The sequence below is a fragment of the Sus scrofa genome, chromosome 3 (assembly GCF_000003025.6).
Source record: "Sus scrofa isolate TJ Tabasco breed Duroc chromosome 3, Sscrofa11.1, whole genome shotgun sequence".
In the NCBI taxonomy this organism is placed as follows: domain Eukaryota; kingdom Metazoa; phylum Chordata; class Mammalia; order Artiodactyla; family Suidae; genus Sus; species Sus scrofa.
The window spans coordinates 39,106,523-39,128,638 of record NC_010445.4 but is presented as its reverse complement, the minus strand read 5'-3'; the positions used below and the strand labels follow the sequence as shown (position 1 = coordinate 39,128,638).

Sequence of the window (22,116 nt, the reverse complement as noted above, 5' to 3'; positions counted from 1 at the left end):
CCTAAGTGGGCTCCTGAGGGGGAGGGGACATTGGTGGGGGTGGGGTGGGGGGAGGTTGCGTGACCCCAAGTCAGGCTTTCTCCCAGGAAGCGGGTCTCAGAAGCCTGTCCCTCTGGGGCCCACGATGGTGGCACCTAAGGAGCTGGTTCCTGTGAGAGGACATCGTGGTTGAATTGTGTTCCCTGGATTCAGAGGCTGAAGCCTAACCCCTAGGACATCCGAATGCGACCTGATCTGGGGAGAGGGTCTCTACAGAGGCAATCAGGTTAAGATGGGGTCCATATGGTGGGTCTGCCCCCACAGCGCTGGTATCCTCAAAACATGGAGCGTTCGAGGAGTTCCCGTCGTGGCGCAGTGGTTAACGAATCCGACTAGGAACCATGAGGTTGCAGGTTCGGTCCCTGCCCTTGCTCAGTGGGTTAACGATCCGGTGTTGCCGTGACCTGTGGTGTAGGTTGCAGACGCTGCTCGGATCCCGCGTTGCTGTGGCTCTGGCGTAGGCCGGTGGCTACAGCTCCGATTCAACCCATAGCCTGGGAACCTCCATATGCCGCAGGAGCGGCCCAAGAAATAGCAACAACAACAAAAGACAAAAAACAAAAACACGGAGCGTTTGGAGCAGGTTTGATGTCTAGGGAGCCGGCCCTGTAGACGAGGAGGTGGCGTCTCCAAGCCTGGGGGAGGCCTGGACCATGTCCTTCCCTCGCCCTATCGAAGGAACCAAACCTGCCCCACAGGGACTGCCCCTTCCAGGCTCCACGTGGGAGAGGAAATCTGCTCCGGGCACTGGTCTGTGGCGCTCGGCTGCCCTGGGAGCCCAGGGCAGGGGCAGGGCCGGGGCTGAGCTGAGCTGGGAGGGGAGGCGGGCCAGGCTGTGCGGAACAAACCCTGGGAGGCTGTGGGGCCCAGGGGGGGTTGGGACAGCAGGGCCCTGGTGGCCAGCAAGGCTTCCTTCAGCCCCACCCAAGGCCACTTCCTGTGCCCTAGCCGCAGGGCCCATGTGGCGGTGACACTGCAGGGTGCTATGTGACCCTCATAGCACGGGCCCTGCTTGGGGGGTGGGGGGCATCACTGCAGGGGCCTTGAGGGTCTTGCCAGGTCCCGAGGGAGGAGCAGCTCCAGAACCTTCTCTGACTTTGGAGGTGGGGTGCCCTGGGTCAAGGGCCCTGGTCCCCATCCCCCTGCTCCTTGAGCCCACGTGGATGACTTCCTTGTCCAGAGTGCCTCAGACTGCTCACCTGGCTGTCCCAGCTTGGCCTTTCCCTCTGCCCCCCCCCTCTGAGCCTCAGAGGGGCCTGTCCCAGGTCAGTGTGGAGGCCCAGGGCCAGGGACCATGAGTGGACGGGACTCAGCCTCGCTGTCCCGAGGCCTCAGACCCCAGACGCCTCGAGGTTCTGTCTTGCGTCCTCCCATCTCCCCGCCGCCCCGCTCCCCCTGCATTTCCCACACTAACCCACAGGCCCAGCCCTGCATCCTGCCCAAGAGCGGCTCCACCCCTACCCCCACCCCCCCTTTCCCTCACAAACACAAACACCCTGCATCCCCACCCTGGGGTGGCTCCCCCTCCCCCGTCTCCCCACCCCGCTCTTCAGTCGCTGCTCTCTGGGGCCAGCAGAAACCTCTGCGGAGCTCTGGCTGTAGGATCTCAAGCTGCTGGGTCAGGGGAGGCTGGGGGGCGCGGGGGCGGGGGAAGCTCAGCAGCCAGAGGACCTGCGGGGGGTGATGGGGGAGGCTGCTTCTGACGGGCTGTTCCTCACCCCTGTTCCTCCCGGCAGGTGACAGCTGGGGACCCTGAGCCATCATGCGCGTTGGCAAGGGGACTGAGAGCGGGTGAGGGGGGCTCAGTCCCATCACCCCTGTGTCCCTGCTCTGTCTGGGCCCTGCCCCCACCCCTGCGGAGGGTCCCCCTGCGCCTGGTCTGGCCCATTATCCCTGGGCTGCAGGGGGCACTGAGAGGGAGCAGGGGGTTGGAGGCCTGGGATGCAGGCAGTCAGGGGGCCCTTCTCAGTGAGCCGGGTCCGCGTCCTGCTGTCACCATCCTGAAATTCTGAAGAATGGTGACAAAGGACCCCACAGGGTTGCCTCTGGCTCTGAGCCCTTCAGGGAGCAGCCCTGGTGGTGCTGCCCAGATTGCTGTCTGGGAGGTCACTTCTGGGAGCAGTTCTGTGTGTGTGTGTGTGTGTGTGTGTGTGTGTGTGTGTGTGTGTGTGTGTGTGTGCTTGCCTGCATTCCTTTGTGTGTGTGTGTGTAGGAGTGTGTGTGCTTTTGTGTGTGACTGCATGTGTGAATGTGTGCTACTGTGTGTGTGTGTATTGCGTGTGCCTTTGTGCGAGTGTGTGCTTTTGTCTGTGTGACTGCTTGTGCATGCGAGTGTGTGATTGTGTGGCTCTGTGAGTGTGTGTTTCTGTGCCTTCAGGTGTGCATGTGGGTGCAGCAGCGTGAGGAGCAGAGGGTTGGGGGTCAGGGGTGCTGGACTAGCAATCAGCTTGCACATGCCTGGAGCAGCTGGAAGTGGGGGGCGGCGTGGAGGAGGAGGCAGACACCCAAGCGGACCCTTCCTGCACCAGGGAACATGGGCGGTGCTTTCCTGGAACCTGAAAACGTGCCCCCAGGGGCCCGGCTCAGCCCGGAAGCCTGCCACGCTTCAGTGACTGTTACTCCAAGCTCCCCCCGTGCCAGTGCCCACCTGGGGTGTGAGGGGGACCAGATGCTCCAGGGCAGGCACTCTGGGCCATGGGACGAAGGGACCGGGGAATGGTCACTGCGGGATGACCCAGGGCTGAGCGGCCAGGAGGGCAACTTGGTCAGCTGATGGTTCCCACGGGCTGGCATGGTTTTAGCCCTGTTGCATGTGGCACTGGGCTGACAAGACAGGACCATGGTGATTCAGTGTGATTCTGGTGCAGCATCTCTGGCACCAGAGGGGCCTAAGGCGGAGCCTCCTGGGGCGTCCACAGGGCCCTGCCTGCCTCTCTGGGTGAGACCTGGCTGGGGGAGGCCCTGGCTGAGGAGCACTGTCTCTGGCACCGCCTCGGAGAGGAAAGGACAGTGCCTGTTTCTCTCCTGGCAGCTGTCACCGGCCCCTCGGAAGGTTAGGGGTGCATGTGTGTAGGAGTGTGTGTGCCTTGGTGCATGTGTGTGTGTGTGTGTGTGTGTGTGTGTGTGTGTAACAGGTCTGGGTGGTTGACAAGGCACATAAGCCTGAGTGTCACTGTTGCCTCCACAGATATCCCAATGCGGTTTTGCTCAAATATGGGTCGAGATGGTAAGAAGCTCTTTGCCCCGTGTGGCTTCTGCTGGGTGAAGGGGAGAAAGTTCTGGCCCGCCTGGGACCCAGGAGGGAGAGGGACCAGGCCTCTTTGTCCCAACTCTGTCTCTTCACAGCACCAGCGTGTGGACACCTTCCTGCAAAATCTCTTTGAGGACAACATGCAGGTGGCTGGGCATCACCCACTCCTGTCCCCTCCTGGCTGGGGCAAGGTAGGGAGGTTTGCCGGTTTGGGGATGAGGAGGTGCCCACTCAGTGCCCCCTCCTCACACAGACAATAGTCACACCTGTGTGCCAGGTGGGTGCACAGGTGAGGGATGCTGAGGGAGATGTCCCAGACACAGGACGCCTGGAGGGCAGGGCAGGAATGCCAGCGGGCCAGACTCCAACCTGGGGGCGACAGGACGCAGAGGAGACCAGGCTGGGGCTTGGGGATAAGGTGGGAAGTGGAGCCGGTTGGGGTTTTGAATCAGGTCATGTTTTCCCAGCAGGTCTAGGAGTCAGGCCTGGGAGAGCTGGGGGTGACTTCAGGCCTTGTGGCTCCCCCACATCTGGTGCCCAGGGTTAGGTTCAGCCAGCTCCCTTTGGCCTCAGCTGGATGTGTCTGGTCGGGGTGCGGGGCAGAGTGGGGGCCGCAGAGCTCAGTGACAGGGGCAGGAGAGCAGCCTCCACGCTCCTCTCCCCAGGACGGACTCAGTGAGGAGCTGCTTGGAGCTTTCGATACTCAGCTGGAGAACGACGACGACTCGGTGAGTTTGAGCTGCTGTCTCAGCCCCTTGTCCCCCGCACACTCTTTCTCACTGTCGGTGCTGCCATGTGTGGACAGGGCTCCCCTGAGCAAGGATGCAGTGATGGCCCCAGAGACCTTGGGAGGTGCAGCTTTGCTGGCACTGGGCTGTGCACACATGTGGGGAGAACGAGTGTGTGTGTGTGTGTGTGTAAAGTGTGCACCATGTCTGGGGAACTGGCTGGATCACCGAAGCTTAAGTGTCACTGGAGTTCTTGTTGCGGCCCAATAATAACGAACCCAACTAGGACCCATGAGGACGTGGGTTCGATCCCTGGCCTCAATCAGTGGCTTAAGGATCTGGGGTTGCCATGAGCTGAAGTGGAGGTCTCAGACACAGCTCGGATCTGAGGTTGCTGTGGCTGTGGTGTAGGCCAGCACTTGCAGCTCCAGTTGGAGCCCTAGCCTGGGAACCTCCACCCATATGCCCTAGGTGTGGCCCTAAGAAGATTTTTAAAAAGTGGAGTTCCCGTCGTGGCGCAGTGGAAATGAATCTGACTAGGAACCGTGAGGTTGCGGGTTTGCTCCCTGGCCTTGCTCAGTGTGTTAAGAATCCCACGCTGCTGTGAGCTGTGGTGTAGGTTTCAGATGTGGCTCAGATACAGCCACCGTGTTACTGTGGCTGTGGTGTAGGCTGGCAGCTACACCACAGGGAAAAAAAAAGGCTTTGGTATCACCGCTTTTTTTATTGTCTTTTTGTCTTTTTAGGGCCGCACCTGCAGCATATAAAGGTTCCCAGGCTAGGGGTCTAATCGGAGCTACAGCCTTGGGCCTACACCACAGGCAAGGCAACGCCAGGTCCTTAAACCACTAAGCGAGGCCAGGAATCAAACCCACATCCTCATGGATGTAACCGCCGAGCCACAACGGGAATTCCTTGTGTCATTGTTATCTGCACACACGGTCCCATGTAACCTGGATGCTCTGAGGACCAAAATATGAAGCAGCGCCTCCCCGTGTATTGGGTTGCGGGGCAGGGGGTAGTGTCAAGAGAGGCCCGGATTCTGCTGGTGAAGCTGAGTGAGTTCTGGTTCACCTGGGACCCAGGAGGGAGGGGACCAGGCCTCTCTGTCTCTTGGGAATCAGACTGAAGGGGAGAGAGGGCAGGGCTTTTTAACCACGTCCTGTTTCCCAGCAGGTGGAGTTAGCCCTGATGAAGCTGGAGGTGAGTCTGGGCCTCGCCCCTTCCCCAAAGGTTGGCGCCCAGGGTTAGCATCAGCCAGGGTATTGGGTCTGGGCTCCTGGCGCCCTTTGGCCTCACCTGGACCCCTGGGGGGCCACAGAGCTCAGTGACAGGGGCAGGAGAGCAGCCTCCATGCTCCTCTCCCCAGGACGGACTCAGTGAGGACCTGCTTGGAGCTTTCGATGCTCAGCTGGAGAACGACGACTCGGTGAGTTTGAGCTGCTGTCTCAGACCCTCCCCCCTCCCCATTGTGTTGGTGCTGCCACGTGCGGACAGAGCTCCCCTGCGTCCTGGAGCCCTGCCCTCAATTCCATGACGCTGCACCCAGGCGGGCCTGCTGCTGGGCTCGGAGGTCAGGTGGGCGACAGGCAGGTATACCCCACCTTCGTGGTTTATGACTTGGAGGGGAACTGAGCGGCCAGGCCCAGCCCCTGGGAAAAGTCCTGGGGTCTGTGGGGCTGTTGGCAGGAAAGCAGCCTGTGTCCAAGGCGGGGCATGAGGGGGGTGTCTGCCACCAGGACTCTCCCAAAGGCAGGGCCTCAGCCAAGGTCAGGACTGGGGCTGCCTCTCCCCAGGCGGGTCCCTGAACCACCCCCCATCCCTGCAGAATCCAGTCCTCTGCTCAACGAAGTCCGGCAGGGAGTCCGTTCTAGAGTCCGAAGGCCTCCTGGCCACAACCAGCCACATTATGCGCTAGCGGTCCGGGAGCCCAGGCAGAGCACTTTCAGACGCATCCTTGAGCTGTTTGAGGAAATGCTGAAGCGCCTGCAGCAGAGGTGGAGGGGTGCCCTGGCTTGGGTGCAGGAAAGGGCTGCTGCCTGCTTCCGGGGCTTGTGCAGGGCCCTTGAAGCTTTCTGGAGCCTGGTGCAGAGTTTTTGCTCCTCCATGGGGCACGCCTTCGGGAGTGTCATCCAGGTCTAAGGTGCTCCAGGTGAAATAAGAGTTTCTAGAGCACAACCTCCCCCTGCCTTGGCTAAAAAGGCAGCTGTAAGCCTTTCCAGCTGTGCTCACCTCATACCACCCTTCTTGTAATAATGTAGCAGCTGGGGAGTTCCCGTCGTGGCGCAGTGGTTAACGAATCCGACTAGGAACCGTGAGGTTGCAGGTTCGGTCCCTGCCCTTGCTCAGTGGGTTAACGATCCGGCGTTGCTGTGAGCTGTGGTGTAAGTTGCAGACGTGGCTCGGATCCCGCGTTGCTGTGTCTCTGGAGTAGGCCGGTGGCTACAGCTCCGATTCAACCCCTAGCCTGGGAACCTCCACATGCCGCGGGAGAGGCCCAAGAAATAGCAACAACAACAACAAAGACAAAAGACAAAAAAAAAAAAAAAAAAAAAAGTAGCAGCTGGGTGCCCTCTGCCCAAGCCAGCAGCCCTGCTAATGGTGTACCCAGCATTTCTTATCCGTTCCGCTTCTGTCACCTCACTTGCTCAGACAGGGAGGAATACTGTGCTGGGGGAAGGGGGAAGGTCCGGGATGCTTACCTGGAAAGATAAGACCTTGACATGTGTAAAAGCTGCCGAGAACAAAGACCTGGTACTCAGACTCTGGAGGTGGCTCCTCCGAGCCTGCACCGGTGCTGAATAAAGCTTGCCTTTCCATATCTCCGAGTGCCGTTTGTCTCCTTTCACTGCCAAGGTTTTTGCGGTTTCCGCAACACAAGGGGCCCGGGAAGCAGCTTGGCGTCTCCTACAAGGCCTCAGGTGTCCTGCTTCTCAGACGGAAGCTTCTGAAGGGACCTTTATCTGCTGCTCCCCCTCGACCGAGCCTCACGGCTCCCCTTCCCTCCTCCCTCTCCGGAAGGACTCTGCCAGCCAGCGCTTCTGTCCCACCCAGCTTCCTGCTCCAGCTGGGACCCGCCTGTCGCTCTAGAGCTAATATCCTAATGAAAGTTGTTTGAGGAGTTCCCACTGTGGCTCAGTGGTTAATGAATCCCACTAGGGACCATGAGGTTTCAGGTTCGATCCCTGGCTTTGCTCAGTGGGTTAAGGATCTGGTGTTGCCGTGAGCTGTGATGTAGGTCGCAGATGCTGCTCGGATCCCATGTTGCTGTGACTGTGGTGTAGGCTGGTGGCCACAGGCCCAAGTGGACCCCTAGCCTGGGAACCTCCCTATGCCTTGGGTGCAGCCCTAGAAGAGGCAAAAAAAAAAAGTTGTTTGAAACCAGCAGGTGCCTGTGGGGTTGGGAGGCAGAGGGCCCGGTGCTTATCAGTGGAAGTTGTGAGTCAGATGCCCACCCCTGTGGGGGGGGGCGGGGGGCTTCCTGGCTCTGGGGGAGCAAGGACAAGCCAGGCTGGCCCTCGAATTAGTTCCTGGGGACCCTGGGCACTCACATGGGTCGTGGATTCATGGTGATGACGGCGACATCTCAGGCCAGGGCCCCCATTATCCCGGAGCCTGATGCAGAGCAGGGGCTCAGTAAATGCCACCCCTGGGGCGCAGGGAGCTGGGGCCAGGGCCTTCGTCCCTATTTGCTTCCCCGGGCCTCTCTCTTTGGGCCTCACTGCTCTAGCCTCTAGCTGGGGCCTCGGAAGCTCCTTGGTCTTTCTCACAATATCAGAGGCCCAGGGGCGGGGGTGAGGGCACCCACACCTGGGCAGGAAGGAAGGGAGAGCCGGTGGGGCGGTGGCGGGGGGGGGGGGTTGGCTCTGGACCTGTGGCCTCTCACTGGGGCCTGAGGATGTCACCATTTCTGAGGCCACATTCCCCTCCCACCAAGCTCTCTGCACCCCCTTCCCCAAGCCCCGACTTCCTGCTCAGGCTGGTGCAGACAGTTTGCTTTTGGGGCTTCTCTGTAACCCCATTTGCCTCCAAACCCCTCAGGGGCTGGGCCTGCCTCAGAGCTTCCTCATCCAGCTGTGCCCAGAACCCGCTCTCCTTTCCCCAGACCTGGGGTTGGAGCTCCTGGGCCTTGAGCTCAATTGATGAGTTCACTTCCCTTGACAAGCAGTTCGGAAAGAGCAGTTATGTGTCAATTTGGGGGAGAAGTAAGAATAATTAAAACATTATTGGAGTTCCCGTCGTGGCGCAGTGGTTAACGAATCCGACTAGGACCCATGAGGTTGCGGGTTGGATCCCTGGCCTTGCTCAGTGGGTTAAGGATCTGGCATTGCCGTGAGCTGTGGTGTAAGTTGCAGACGCAGCTGGGATTCCACGTTGCTGTGGCTGTGGTGTAGGCCAGCGGCTACAGCTCTGATTCGATCCCTAGCCTGGGAACTTCCATATGCCGCAGGCGCGGGCCTGCAACATATGGAAGACAAAAACAAACAAACAAAACCCCATTATTTTGGGGAGTTCCCATTGTGGCACATCAGAAACGAATCTGCCTGTTATCCTTGGCCTTGCTTAGTAGGTCGGGGACCTGGCCTTTCTGTGAGTTGTGGTGTAGGTTGCAGATGCAGCTCAGATCCTGAGCTGTGGCTGTGGCATAGGCTGGCAGCTCTAGCTCTGGTTCACCCCTCACCTGGGAACTTCCATAAGCCTTGGTTGGGGCCCTAAAAAGAAGAAGAAGAAGAATAAAAGCATTATTTCTTGGGGATTTCCCCGTGACTCAGCAGGTTAAGGATCTGGTGTTGTGGCAGCTGTGCTGGGGGTCGCTGCTGTGGGAGAAGTTTGATCCCTGGCCCTGGAAGTGTCACATCCCCAGGATGGAGCCAAAATCAAAAGCAAAGAAAACAAAACACCACCAGAACATTTGTGTGCGTGAACAACCACAGAGTGAAGCAGGAAGTGCACCTGCACTGGAGTTGGGGGCAGGGAGGTGGCTGTTCTGCCCTATATTTTAGCAGAAGTAACGTGAATTTAAATCTGCAAACCTAGAAAAGAGCTTTGGGTTGAGAGGATTATGGGTGGTGAGGGGGCCCCCCTGCCCGGCCATCCCACTGGGTGCAGGCAGGTTGTTTTGGCTGCTGGCATTTTCAGTTTGAATTAGTTAGCAATGCTTCACAACACATTTCCCATCACAAGCCCCAGTCTGGGAGTTTCAATTTTATTCAGCGTTAATTCATTTAAACAGCCACCAATGGCTAGAGGATAATGTATTGTACAGTGAGGGTTACTGGTAGATTCCAGAGCGAAGAAACAATTCTAGGGTGAGGCTGGGTTGCATGGCTGTACCCATAGCTGGTCGGGACAGGTGGCCCTGCTCCCACCTCCCTCAATCTGGGCCTTTGGGGTTTTTGTGTGTTTTGTCTTGTAGGGCCACACCCCCGGCCCATGGAGGGTCCTAGGCTAGAGGACTAATCGGCCTGCACCACAGCCACGGCAACGCCAGATCGGAGCCGCGTCTGCGACCTACACCACAGCTCACGGCCGCACCGGATCCTTAACCCACGGAGCGAGGCCAGGGATCGAACCCGTGCCCTCATGGATGCTCATCGGGTTCGTTAACAACTGAGCCATAAGGGGAACTCCCAATCTGGGCCTTTTGGGGTGGGAAGGAAGGCTCCCTGGACCTGCTCCCATCCAGCCTGCTAGAGAAGGTGTTGGGGGAAGGACAAAAGGAGAAGCCACTGCGCGGTGGCTCGGGTGTGCGGGCAGGGCCTTCCACTGCAGCCTTGGCAGCCAGTGATGGGGGTAAGGGGGGGATATGTGCGTGGGGCAGACCCGGCAGAAGGGGGCACAGCTAATACAGCGTCTCCCGGGCGTGGGTTCTCAGGTGGCGCAGCAGGTGGGAGTTGCGGCTGAAGCTGCGGCCACACTGTGTGCACGAGTAGGGCCTGGCCCCTGTGTGCACGAGCATGTGCCGCAGAAGGTTGCAGCTGCGGCTGAAGGTCTTACCGCACTCCGGGCACTCCTGCGGGGGTTCGGCCTGCCCAGACCCCGCCTCCTCCCCGGGCCCTGCGTGGGTGGCCAGGTGCCGCTGCAGGTGGGCGTTGCGCCGGAAGCTCCGGCCGCACTTCTGGCAGCCGTAGGGCCGCTCGCCCGTGTGGCTGCGGCGGTGGCGGGCCAGGTTGGAGCTGTTGCGGAAGCGGTGGCCGCAGGTGTCACAGACGTGGGGCTTCTCCCCCGTGTGGATGCGCTGGTGTCGCGCCAGGTGGGCGCTCTGGCTGAAGCCCTCGCCGCACTCGCTGCAGCGGCAAGGCTTCTCGCCTGTGTGGCTGCGCCTGTGGCGGGCGAGGTCCTGAGTCTGGCTGAAGCTCTTGCCGCACTGGGCGCAGTGGTGCGGCCTCGGGCCGCCGTGGGTCAGCAGGTGGCGGGCCAGGCCGGCCCGCCGCATGAAGCACTTCCCGCAGTGCGGGCAGCTGTAGGGCTTCTCGCCCGTGTGCACCCGCTGGTGGCTGACCAGCTGGGAGCTCTGGCTGAAGCTGCGGCTGCAGACCTGGCAGGAGAAGGGCCGCTCGCCGGTGTGCACGCGCCGGTGGGCGCCCAGGTGCTCGCTGCGCCGGAACGCCTTGCCGCAGTCGCCGCACACGTAGGGCCTGCGCTCGGGCGCCGGGCGCAGGCTGCCGGAGCACTCAGAGCATTGGTGGCCCTTGTCCTTGGCGTGGATCCGCAGGTGGCGCTTGAGGCTGGAGCGGCGCTGGAACGTCTGGCCGCAGTGGGAGCACAGGACGACGCTCAGCTCTGGGGGCGCTTGGGTCTTGGGGTCCGAAGCGCACGGCGGCTTCTGGTCCTGGGCGTGCGCCAGCAGGTGCTGCATGAGGCTGGCCCGGCGCTGGAAGCCCTGGCCGCACTCGGCGCACAGGAAGGCCGGCTCGGAGGAGTGCGTCTGCAGGTGTTTGCTCAGGTGCGAGCTCTGGCGGAAGCCGTGGCCGCACAGGTGGCAGGTGTGCGGCCGCTCGTCGGTGTGCGTGCGCATGTGCAGCTTGAGGATGGAGCTGCGGCCGAAGCTCTTCCCGCAGCACAGGCACAGGAAGGACCGCGAGCCTGGGTGAGAGCGCAGCTGGTGCGCCTCCAGGCGGGCCAGCTGCGGGAAGCTCACCCCGCACTCGGTGCAGATGAACTTGATCTCTGGCTCCGATTTGGGGGCCCCCCCGGCCACTTTGACCTCGAGAATGTCACTTCTGCCTGGAGGGGACAGGTCTCCATCGCTGCCGCCCACCTCGGGGCCTGGCCCGAGCGACTGGGCACGGGGCTCTTCCGCTACCCTCGGACTCTCAGCCCCAGACTTCGCTGGGACGGCGGCAGGCCAGGAAACCCGTGGCGGCTCTTCTTCCTTAAACGCCTCGTCCGGGGTTCTGCCTCCAAATCCTGGGAAAGAAACAGAAAACGGACACGGTCAGGCCTTTTCGGAAGGGCTTCTAGACATCGTCAGAGCATCAGTGCCTGGAAGGGGAAAAAAATCCAAAATCGTGCAAAGATGGTAGGTGGGCAGTGGGGGAGGGGGTAAAAATCAAATATAATAATGCAATTTACCGGAGTTCCCATCGTGGCTCGGTGGAAAGGAATCTGACCAGTATCCATGAGAATGCAGGTTCCACCCTGGACCCCGAGGGTTAAGGATCCGGCCTTGCTGTGAGCTGTGACGTAGGTCGCAGGCTCTGCTCGGATCTGGCGTGGCTGTGGCTGTGGCGTAGGCCACCAGCTACAGCTCCAATTCAACCCCTAGCCCGGGAACCTCCATATGCCTCGGGTGTGGCAGTAAAGAATGAAAAGATGAAAAGAGGGAGTTCCCGTTGTGGCGCAGTGGTTAACGAATCCGACTAGGAACCATGAGGTTGCGGGTTCGGTCCCTGCCCTTGCTCAGTGGGTTAACGATCCGGTGTTGCCGTGAGCTGTGGTGTAGGTTGCAGACGCGTCTCGGATCCCGAGTTGCTGTGGCTCTGGCGTAAGCCAGTGGCTACAGCTCCGATTCAACCCCTAGCCTGGGACCCTCCATATGCCGCGGGAGCGGCCCAAAGAAATAGCAAAAAGACAAAAAAAAAAAAAAAAAAAAAAAAAAGAGAGAGAATGAAAAGAGCAATACAGTTGACCGTTTTCAGATATATAATTCCAGTTCATTAGGTACATTCATAATGTGGTATAACCACCACCACTATTTAGTGTCATTCTCCCAAATAGAAACCCATTCCCCTTCGCAAGCCCTCCCATGACCACCTATTTTATTTTATTTTATTGTAGCTGTTTTTATTTATTCATTTTTTTGGCCACACCTTGTGCCACAACTGCGGCAATGCCGGATCTTTAACCAGCTGTGCCACAAGGGAACTTTCTATTTTAGCTCTTTTAATTAATTTTATTGACGTATAGTTGATTCAAAATGTGTCATTTCTGCTGTATTGCGAAGTGACTCAGTTAAATATATATTCTTTTGCATTATGGTTTATCACAGACTATTGAATATAGTTCCCTGTTTGGAACCTTACTGTTTATCCATTCCATGTATAATAGTTTTCATCTTCTAACCCCAAATGCCCACCTACCACTCCCCCCACTTCTGTTCCGTAGGTAAATGCATTTGTGTCATAGTTTAGATTCCGTATATAAGTGATATCATATGGCATTTGCCATGCTCACCTATGTTAAAAGCTCACAAGTTCCCGTTGTGGCTCAGCAGTTAACAAACCCAACTGGCATCCTTGAGGATGCAGGTTCGATCCCTGGCCTTGCTCAGTGGGTTAAGGATCTGGCGTTGCTGTGAGCTCTGACATAGGTCGCAGACATGACTCAGATCCCACGTTGATGTGGCTCTGGTGGAGGCTGGCAGCTATAGCTCCAGTTGAACCCCTAGCCTGGGAACCTCCATATGCTGCAGGTTGGGCTCTAAAAAGCCAAAAAAATAAAAATAGATAATAAAAGCTCAAAGTTATTGGGGTTGTTGATTCAATCCAATGAGCCTTAAAATTATATTTCTATATAGATAGATAGATGTATCAATATATACCTCTGTAGAAATCTATCTCTATATATTACCTCATCAAAATAGCCTATTTTGTAGTTCCCGTTGTGGCACAGTGGTTAACGAATCCAACTAGGAACCATAAGGTTGTGGGTTCGGTCCCTGCCCTTGCTCAGTGGGTTAACCATCGGGCATTGCCGTGAGCTGTGGTGTAGGTTGCAGACGTGGCTCGGATCCCGTGTTGCTGTGGCCCTGGTGTAGGCCGGTGGCTACAGCTCCAATTAGACTCCTAGCCTGGGAACCTCCACATGCCAAGGGAGCGGCCCAAGAAATAGCAAAAAGACAGAAAAAAAAAAAAAAGCCTATTTTTAGCCAAAGAGGTTGAAAAATTAGGGCTCACTCCCATGAGGAAGAGAAAAAGCCTTCTGTGGTCATAAGCCTGGGAAGAGAGTCTCTTACCTAAAGGATGCACAGGCCATGCCTTTTTTGCTGGGACATCATCAAAGGTCAGGGACTCCTGTGACAAAGGAGGGGCAGAGATTCTCAGTGAGGGAGGAACAGGGGACTCGAGGGGCCTGAAGGCCCTTCAAGGTTTAAATGAAAGAAGGCATGGATTCGCTGAAACTGCAGAGGCAGAGAACATTCTGGAGCATGAGATCGACCTGCAGTGAGAGGGCCAGTCCAGCTCACCAGCACAGCTGCCAGCTCCTGATCTCCAGAGCTCTCCTCTGGCCATGGCTCCGGGCCCTGGGGGGCTAACAGCATCAGGGGAGAAAGAGAGAGCTGTCAGAAGCCAGCCTCACCCACCTGGGGCTACGAGGAGGACATGCACGCATCGCCAGGGTCCCAGGACAGGCCTCTCGGTGCACCCGCATTCCTGCAGCTAGCGAGGCCGCCCACTTCCCTCCCTGCCCGCACACAGCAGGCCTCCACCTTCGTTAGGCACCAGCTCCTCACCGCTCTCTTGCAGGGCCTGCAACGTTCTCTTGGGACCGGGGCTCAATGGCAATTTTGAACGTGAAGGGTGCCTCCAGGCCCCCATATCAGCAAACATGGAGGGGCCTGGCTGGCATGGCGGATGTTCCTTTGGTGGCTCCAGGGCTGGAGGCCCTTCTGAGTGCACTTCCTTTTTGGGGCTGTGGCTGGAGACATGGGAAGAGCCCCCCTGTTCCTCCAAGGTGATGTCTGCACGGGGACAGTTCTTGCCAGCATTAAAACTAAAATCCTACGCAGGACACATCCATGTTAGGTAGCGGACAGGACAGTGATGCCCATTAATTCCCGAGGGAAATGGGATGGAGGCGAGGTGAGCGTTAGGACGGGAAGAAAGAATTGGGGGAGTTCCCTGGTGACCTAGTGGGTTAAGGACATGTTCACTGCTGTGGCTCGGGTTCGATCTCTGGCCTAAGACCTTTTGCGTGCCTCGGGCTCAGCCAAAACAAAAAATCATTAAGGAGTTGGAGGGAGTTCCCATCATGGCGCGGTGGTTAAAGAATCTGATGAGGAATATGAGGTTGCGGGTTCGGTCCCTGCCCTTGCTCAGTGGGTTAACGATCCGGCGTTGCCATGAGCTGTGGTGTAGGTTGCAGACGCTGCTCGGATCCCGAGTTGCTGTGGCTCTGGCGTAGGCCGGTGGCTACAGGTCTGATTAGACCCCTAGCCTAGGAACCTCCATATGCTGCAGGTGCAGCCCTGGAAAAGACAAAAAAAAAAAAAAAAAGAATTGGAGGAGGAGGGCAAGCAGAGGGTTCAGTGATGTATTAATGGGCGATAAAGTCCCTGTCTTTCCACCTGCTGTCCAGCCTGCTTGGCTGCCACCCTCTTACCAGCGGCCCCACGTTGCCGGACTCCCTGTGGACACCCTCCAGCAGCAGCACCACCTCTTCGCCATCCCGGAGCGGCTGGCCCTGTAGCCGGGCCAGGAGGTGTGGGGGCAGCACACTCAGGAACTGCTCCAGCACCAGCAGCTCCAGGATCTGCTTCTTGGTGTGCAGAGCCGGCCGCAGCCAGTGGTTGCAGAGCTCCCGGAGCCGGCTTAGGGATGCCCTTGGCCCCATGTCCTCCTGATACTGGAAGCATCTGAAGAGCTGGTGAGCCACCTCGGGCCGGGGCCTGGCCTCAGGCTGCCTGGGGTCCTCCAGGCCTGCAGCCTCCTCCTCCTCCAGTTTGACTGCTCCGAGCTGCTCTGGCTCCCGAGCGGCCGGGCCAGGTTCTGCAAGCATCCTTCACCGCGGGGACACCTCAGGGCGACGGCTCCCACTCTCACGTCTGTCTCCCTCTTGGCGGCCACTCGTGTGGGGTTGAGGCGTGTCTAAAAGATGCGGAACAGTTTCTCCAGAGGAACAGTTTTTTGAACTGGTCACCTGTAGCGGCTCGGCCTGACCAACACAGCAAAAGACAGAGAAACAGGATGGTTCCATATGATCGTCCTCAGAGTTCCCACCGCGACTCAGCGGAAACGAAGCTGACTAGCATCCATGAGGACACAGGTTCCATCCCTGGCCTGGCTCCGGGGCTTAAGGATCCAGCATTGTCATGAACTGTGGTGTGGGTCACAGATGCGGCTTGGATCTTGAGTTGCTGTGGCTGTGATGTAGGCCAGCAGCTTGCAGCGCCGATGTGACCCCTAGCCTGGGAACCTCCATGTGCCGAGGGTGTGGCCCTAAAAAAGACAAAAAAAAAAAAAAAAAAAAAAAAAAAAGACTGTCCTCTCCTGCAGCAGGGAGAGCTTTGCATCGCTTTTTCCGGCATCCCTGAGAGAGGAGTGTCTGGCTTTCCTTGCCTCTTGGTATGGAGCTGTGGGGAATGCCTAGCACCACTGAAGCATCCATCCTTTGCCAAAAATGTTGCATTGCAATCGCAATCCCATCCAGCCTTTAGACCCAACTTCCAGCTTAAAGGACATCACAGGGAAGAAAAACAAGTTGGGGGGAAGATAAGAGTGATAGTGTTTAAGGTATAAATTTATAGCAAGTAGTAAACAAATAAACCATAAAAATCTAATGCTCGGTATGCTAAATATGACAAAAATCTTACTATAATTATGGAATATGATCAGTATCACTGCATCACAATCATAACATATAAATGCTGTATATACCATAAATGTATTCAGTGTTATCTGTAATATTAAAAAAAAAATGGTGGCATTGCCTTTATGGCTCAGCGGTTAATGAACCCAACCAGGATCCCTGAGGATGCCGGTTCGATCCCTGGCCTCGCTCAGTGGGTTAACGATCCTGGCCTTGCTGTGTGAGCTGTGGTGCAGGCCGGCGGCTACAGTTCTGATTTGACCGCTAGCCTGGGAACTTCCATATGCCGCAAGTGCAGCCCTAAAAAGAAAGAAAGAAAAAAAAGTCAATGATCCCTCCAGGAACAAAACAAACCCAAACCCCAAAGACAGGACCTTCCAGGAAACAACGGACCCAGGGTCTTCTCTTGCAAAAACTAAGTGCCTCTAGGGGGTGAATGGCTCTGGGGGAGACTAAAATGCACGGACTTTGATTTGGATGCTTTTTTTTTTAGGCTCTAAAAGCGATTCTGGGTTGTCTGGGGGAATTTGAATATGCGTGGGGCACTGGACGGTCATAGAGATGACGGATAGCTTTTGAGATGGGATGTAGGAAATTTGAGTATGTGTAAAATTCATAGAAAATGCTGAAGGCTTTGGAAGTGAAGCGGCACAAGGATTCAGCCACATTCCTGGATGGACACGGCAAATGCGGCGAAATCATGGCACCTGTTGGCTCGGGGAGGTGGGTATGTGGATGTTCGTTGCGTTCGCTCTTTCAACATCTCTGGAAGTTTGAGAATTTTAAAAATAAAATGTGGGAGTTCCCATCGTGGCGCAGTGGTTAACGAATCTGACGAGGAACCATGAGGTTGCGTGTTCGATCCCTGCCCTTGCTCAGTGGGTTAAGGATCCGGCGTTGCCATGAGCTGTGGTGTAGGTCGCAGACACAGCCCAGATCCCATGTTGCTGTGGCTGTGGCGTAGGCCAGTGGCTACAGCTCCGATTCAACCCCTAGCCTGGGAACCTCCATATGCTGCGGGAGCAGCCCAAGAAATAGCAAAAAGACAAAAAATAAATAAATAAATAAATAAATAAAATAAAATAAGATAATAAAAATAAAATGTGGGCATCCTGCTGTATAGCACAGGGAACTATTTCCAATCACTTGGGATGGAACATGCTGGAACATATTATGAGAAAAGGAATGTTTATATACATATATATAGAGGCATAACAGCGTCCCTTTGCTGTACAGCAGAAATTAAGAGAACATTGTAAATAAACTATAATAGAAAAGAAAAAAAATCAAAGGTTGGTGGGAAAAGTTCATGCATGTGATTTCTCCTTGACCAGACCTCCTGACCCCACTTTCTGGCTCTGGAGGTGGCTCTCAGCCGTCAAGACAAAGGCCAGGCAGCTGACCAGGGCTGGGTGAGCTCCCATTCGGGTCTAATCTCCTTCCCTCCCTAGAGAGAGGCCAGGCTGAGCCAGGGAGCCCTGCTCTTCAGCCCCAGGGCTGCACCTGAGCTTCCCGCACACCTGCCTTCCCACCCCCACCCCCATCCCCAGCACATCCCAGGAAGAGGGGCGGGCCTTCCGCCTCGCCTGCCTTGCCTCCCTCCACATAAAGACAAGGCAAACGTGCTAGTTATTGCTGTTCCCACAGAGGTGATCACAGCGAACAGCCGACCCAATCACTGACTTATTTTTAGGGGGAGACACCCAGCCTCAGGGTCCAGACCTTCGCTCAAGAAGATAACCCAGCCTTGTCGATGGAGCCAGGGAGGCGTCCTGGCCAAGAGCTCTGGAGAGGATTGGATAGCTTGAGCCCCCTTCCTTTGGGGTGGAGGGATCTTTGCACCTCCTGTTCAGGTGAGTGGGGTGTACTGTAGACAAAGAACAGAGGAAATCTGTGGGGTTTTTTTTCTTTTTAGGGCCACACCCACGGCATATGGAGGATCCCAGGCTAGGGGTCGAATTGGAGCTGCAGCTGCCAGCTTCCACCACAGCCACAGCACCACCAAATCCAAGGTGCATCTGCGACCTACGCCACACAGCTCTGGGCAATGCCCGATGCTTAACCCACGGAGTGAGACCAGGGATTGAACCCACCCCCTCATGGATGCTACTCAGGTTCTGTTACTGCGGAGCCACGATGGCATCTCCCAGGAAATCTGTATTTCCATCTGGGCCTAGCACGTCCCACCTCAGAGGAGAGGCTCTTGCTGACTCAGCAAAGACCCAGGCCCACATCCTGGCCACCTGACCAGCCGGCTCCTTCCCACCTCCTTCCCACCGCTCTCCTTTCACCACCTCCCCCACCTCAGGATTGCCCCAGCCCCCCACCTCCTCTCCCTCACAGCCCTGTCCAGCTTCCCGGGTTCCTTCCACCCTCCTGGCCCCCCTCCCAGGGCCCCTCACACCTCCCAGCTGACTCTCCCCACCCTCGAGTCACTGCACCTACCTCACTGCAGGCTGAGGGTATTTCTCCCTGGGACCTGCAAGTAGGAACTGAGTCTTGTTCCATAACCATTCACCCAGCACTTGAAGTGACTTCAGTGTTTGTCAGCAGAAGTAAATGCTAATTATTAAAGAATGCATGCAAAACATCTGGGAGTTCCCTTCATGGCTCAGTGGTTAAGGAATCCAACCAGGACTTGGATCCATGAAAACAGGGGTTCAATCCCTGGCCTCGCTCACTGGGTTAAGGATCCAGCATTGCTGTGAGCTGCGGTGTAGGTCGCAGACGCGGCTCGGATCCTGCCTGGCTGTGGCTGTGGCTGTGACCTAGGCCGCTGGCTGCAGCTCCTCGTCAACCCACCCCTAGCCTGGAAGCCTCCATATGGCGCCAGCGCGGCCATAAAGCAGCAAAAACATAAAAATAAAAAATAAAAATCTGAGGCAGAAAAGGTCTTTACTAAATGTTCAAGAAAGTGGGGCTTTGTTTCACTGTGTTTTTGAGGCGTGAGCAAAGTAATGAGAGAACCACGCACGGGGCTCGGGAAGCCTGTGTTAAGAGCTGGCGGGTACCGAGCGCTCATCTGCTCGGGCTCTCTGCCTGGGGCTCCCTAACCCCGCTCCAGCGCTCGTGCTAAGTTACAATTTCTCCATCTGACAAGTGCAAAGACCAAGCTCTGAGGGGATGAAGGGCTTGCTGAGGTCACTCCAGGGGGAGCCCCGGTTTGCTTTAAGGTGAGAACTCTGATTGTGACACTGAGCCAAAGCTCTGAAACAGGAAAGGACCCGGTTTCCCTCCTGCCCCATGCGATTTGCCCAGTCTTCGAATATTACAGCACGAATCAGCACAAAATAAGGGGATTCGAAATTCCAGCCCTCGACCCCTGGGGCGCCGGAACCTTCAAGGGAATCTCACCAAAAGGTTGGAAAGAGGTGGAATTCAAGGGATGCTGGCCTGGGAGTCTCTCCCTCCCCCAAGTCTCCAGGACAAAAGCTCTCTGAATATGCGCAGCTGTGGGGGGTGAGCTGGGTTGCAGGGTGGGGGGCTCCGCCACCATCCAGAGATATTTGACCAGCTTAATTTGGAGCCTAGGGAGGCAGAGAGGCTTAGGCTAGACCAGCCCAGAGGTGGAGGCTCGGCCCCAAGACCCAGCCAGACGACAAGAGTGCCCATAGCCACGGTCCGAGGCCAGGAACGCCCCGTCGCTCCCTGGGCACAGCTGGCGGGCGCCTGATCGCTGGGCTTTGTTGGCCGGGTTCGCCTCCTGTGCGGGGTTGAGCCGATGGGTCTGGCCAGTGCCCCTGGGGGAACGTGGAGCCTGCCTTCCGCTCCCCAGTGGGTCCAGCAAGCCCACGTCACAGGAAGTCCTGCGACCCTTCCTCACACCCCATTTGCCACAGGCAGACCCCTGCTCCCTCGCACGGCTCCCCGCACAGACCAACCGCATCTGCCCAAGACTCTGCCAGCGCCCTAGTCCCCCACCCAGGCCCCTTTGTCTCCCCAAGCTGCCACCAACCCCTTCAGTCTGTCCGGGCAGCCTGCACCCCAGGCCTCCCTGCAACTCACCACTCGGGGTCCCCACTATAGAAGTGGAGGTGCTGGGGGGCTTTCTGAGGTCCCCAGGGCCAGGCAGCCTCAGCCAACCTGGGGAAGGACTCCGAGAAAGTGGAACAGGAAGTTCCCTTCCCCATCCCATCCAGGTGGTGAGGGGGCTTCCCAGAGTTAACCCTTCCCCTCCCAGTCTGGGAGCCGGGTGGGGGAGAGGGCGGGGCCGGAGGAATAAAGACAAAGCCGGGGATCCGGATTCCAACCCCGGCCTGCTTTTGAAAGGCTAACTACGCTAAGTAAGAGCTGCCCCCTCCTAACAAGGACTGGCCCTGTTCCCCCTGTACCTTTTCTGGGGACAAGGGCTGCCATTTTAAAAGGCCTGCCGGGTGCGCTGCTCTTTGCCGGGCATTCCATGCATGCGGCCTATCTCTGCCAAGGGTCTGCTGTGTGCCAGGCATGGTTGTAGGTCCGAGGAGGCTGAGGGGAATGTGAGGAGATGCTCAGGGGGCTCACACACTGGGGGAATGATGGGTGCGAAGAAGAAACTAGACCAGGGCCATGTCATGGGGGAAGGGCACCTAAAATCCCCCCAGGCATCCTTCGAGGTGGCTTTTGTCCCCGCTTTAAATGCCCAAGCAGGGCCTCGCAGGAGGGGAAGTGACCTTAGCAGCAGCCTTGAGCCCAACTCCAGCTCCCTTTGCTTTAAAGGGCCTCTTTGGGCCATGTCCTTGGCCCCTGCCAGATGGGCGCTTCCCTCTGGGGAGTCCGGGGTACCCTGCCGAGCATTCCATTGGGGGTCTGGGGGGAAGGGGGCCTGGGCAGCCGCCTCTGCACCACCTGCTTGGTGACTGCCTCTAACCCTGTTGCGTAGGTCCTTTGTGCCAGACCTCTCAGTGGCTCTGGCTCCTCGGCCAGGTTTTGACTTCCCGCAGTTAACAGCGCCGAGGTTTATCTCATTGCTTTATCTTCATTGTCGGGTGTGGATCTCACTGAACCAAAACTCCCTATGGACAGTGGACCGTTTCCCTTGTCTGCTCTGCATCCTCCAAACCTAGCCGAGTGCCTGGCACAAGTCGGGACACAACGGGGCAGAGTGCTTTGCCATCTGAGATTTGCACTCTGCCACACAACTCCCTCCAACTGGGTCACCATGCGCAGTTCCCAGGGCCAGGGATCAAACCCGTGCCACAGCAGCAACCCTGGGTGCTGCAGTGACAACACCAAATCCTTAACCTACTATGCCACAAGGGAATTCCTTGACCACAACACCTGACCTTGAACTAGAAGCACCCAGCTAAGTCTGTTGGGTGCAGAAACTGTGAGATATTTAGTATTTGTTTTAAGCTGCACAGCTTGGGATTACTCGTTATGCAGCAATAACTCATATACTTCCCTCAGTGGTTTCATAGTCTCTGTGGTCTATGCTGCAGCTTGCAGCAATGCAGGATCCTTAACTCAGGGAGCGAGGCAGGGATCGAACCCTCATCTGCAAGGTAGGTCGCAGCTGCAGCAGCATTGCTGTGGCTGGAACTGTGGAACTGTGGAAGTCCCTAGCCTGGGAACTTCCATGTGCCGCACCTGCAGCCCTAAAAAAGAAAAAAGTGGAAGAATTTACTGGCGTTCTCCGGTCTACTCTGGCGCCCCCTTCTGGTCAATTCCCCTCCCCATAACCTCTATCCCGTCTTGCCATCACAGCTCATGATTTCTTTGGTCTGTTTTTGAACTTCTTGTAAATGAAGTCCTCCTGGTGTTGCGGAAACCGCAAAAACTGTGGCAACGGAAGGAGACCAACAGCACTCGGAGATATGGAAAAGCAAGGTTTATTCAGCACCAGTGCGGGCTCAGAGGAGTCACCTCCAGAGTCTAAGCACCAGGTCTTTATTCTCAGTAACTTTTATACACTACAAGGTCTTGATTTTTCCATGTAAGCATCCCGGACCTCCCCCATCCCCAAGCAGACAGTGTTCCTCCCTAAGAAACTGAGCAAGCAAGGTTACAGAAGCAGAACTGATAAGCAATGCTAGGTACCTAATTAGCAGGGCTGTTGGCTTGGACAGAGAGCACACAGTTGTTACACTATTA

General features: G+C 57.0%; 2 protein-coding genes across 14 annotated transcripts; one reads left to right on the top strand and one right to left on the bottom strand.

Annotated features, from left to right (window-relative positions):
* LOC106509717 lies at positions 523-18,012 on the top strand. 12 transcript variants are annotated; one of them, XM_021088129.1, is made up of 8 exons: positions 1,570-1,657; positions 1,776-1,830; positions 3,227-3,265; positions 3,385-3,480; positions 3,955-4,017; positions 5,194-5,220; positions 5,387-5,446; positions 5,846-6,838. In XM_021088129.1, exons 3-8 carry the CDS (start codon positions 3,263-3,265, stop codon positions 5,933-5,935), a joined length of 339 nt encoding a protein of 112 aa, XP_020943788.1. In that variant the 5' UTR covers positions 1,570-1,657; positions 1,776-1,830; positions 3,227-3,262; the 3' UTR covers positions 5,936-6,838. The 12 variants fall into 12 exon arrangements, with proteins under 12 accessions (XP_020943780.1, XP_020943779.1, XP_020943786.1 ...); XM_021088121.1 differs by lacking the exons at positions 1,776-1,830; positions 5,846-6,838 and adding an exon at positions 17,741-18,012 and having other exon boundaries at positions 523-1,657; XM_021088120.1 differs by lacking the exons at positions 1,776-1,830; positions 5,846-6,838 and adding an exon at positions 17,741-18,012 and having other exon boundaries at positions 523-1,657; positions 5,191-5,220.
* ZSCAN10 (zinc finger and SCAN domain containing 10) lies at positions 9,606-15,332 on the bottom strand. Of its 2 annotated transcripts, XM_003354646.3 has the most exons (5): positions 14,842-15,332; positions 13,973-14,240; positions 13,706-13,770; positions 13,475-13,532; positions 9,606-11,427 (listed from the first exon to the last, which is right to left on the bottom strand). In XM_003354646.3, the coding sequence occupies exons 1-5, from the start codon at positions 15,235-15,237 to the stop codon at positions 9,860-9,862; spliced, it is 2,355 nt and encodes a 784-aa protein (XP_003354694.2). In that variant the 5' UTR covers positions 15,238-15,332; the 3' UTR covers positions 9,606-9,859. The 2 variants fall into 2 exon arrangements, with proteins under 2 accessions (XP_003354694.2, XP_005662274.1); XM_005662217.2 differs by lacking the exon at positions 13,973-14,240 and having other exon boundaries at positions 14,842-15,124.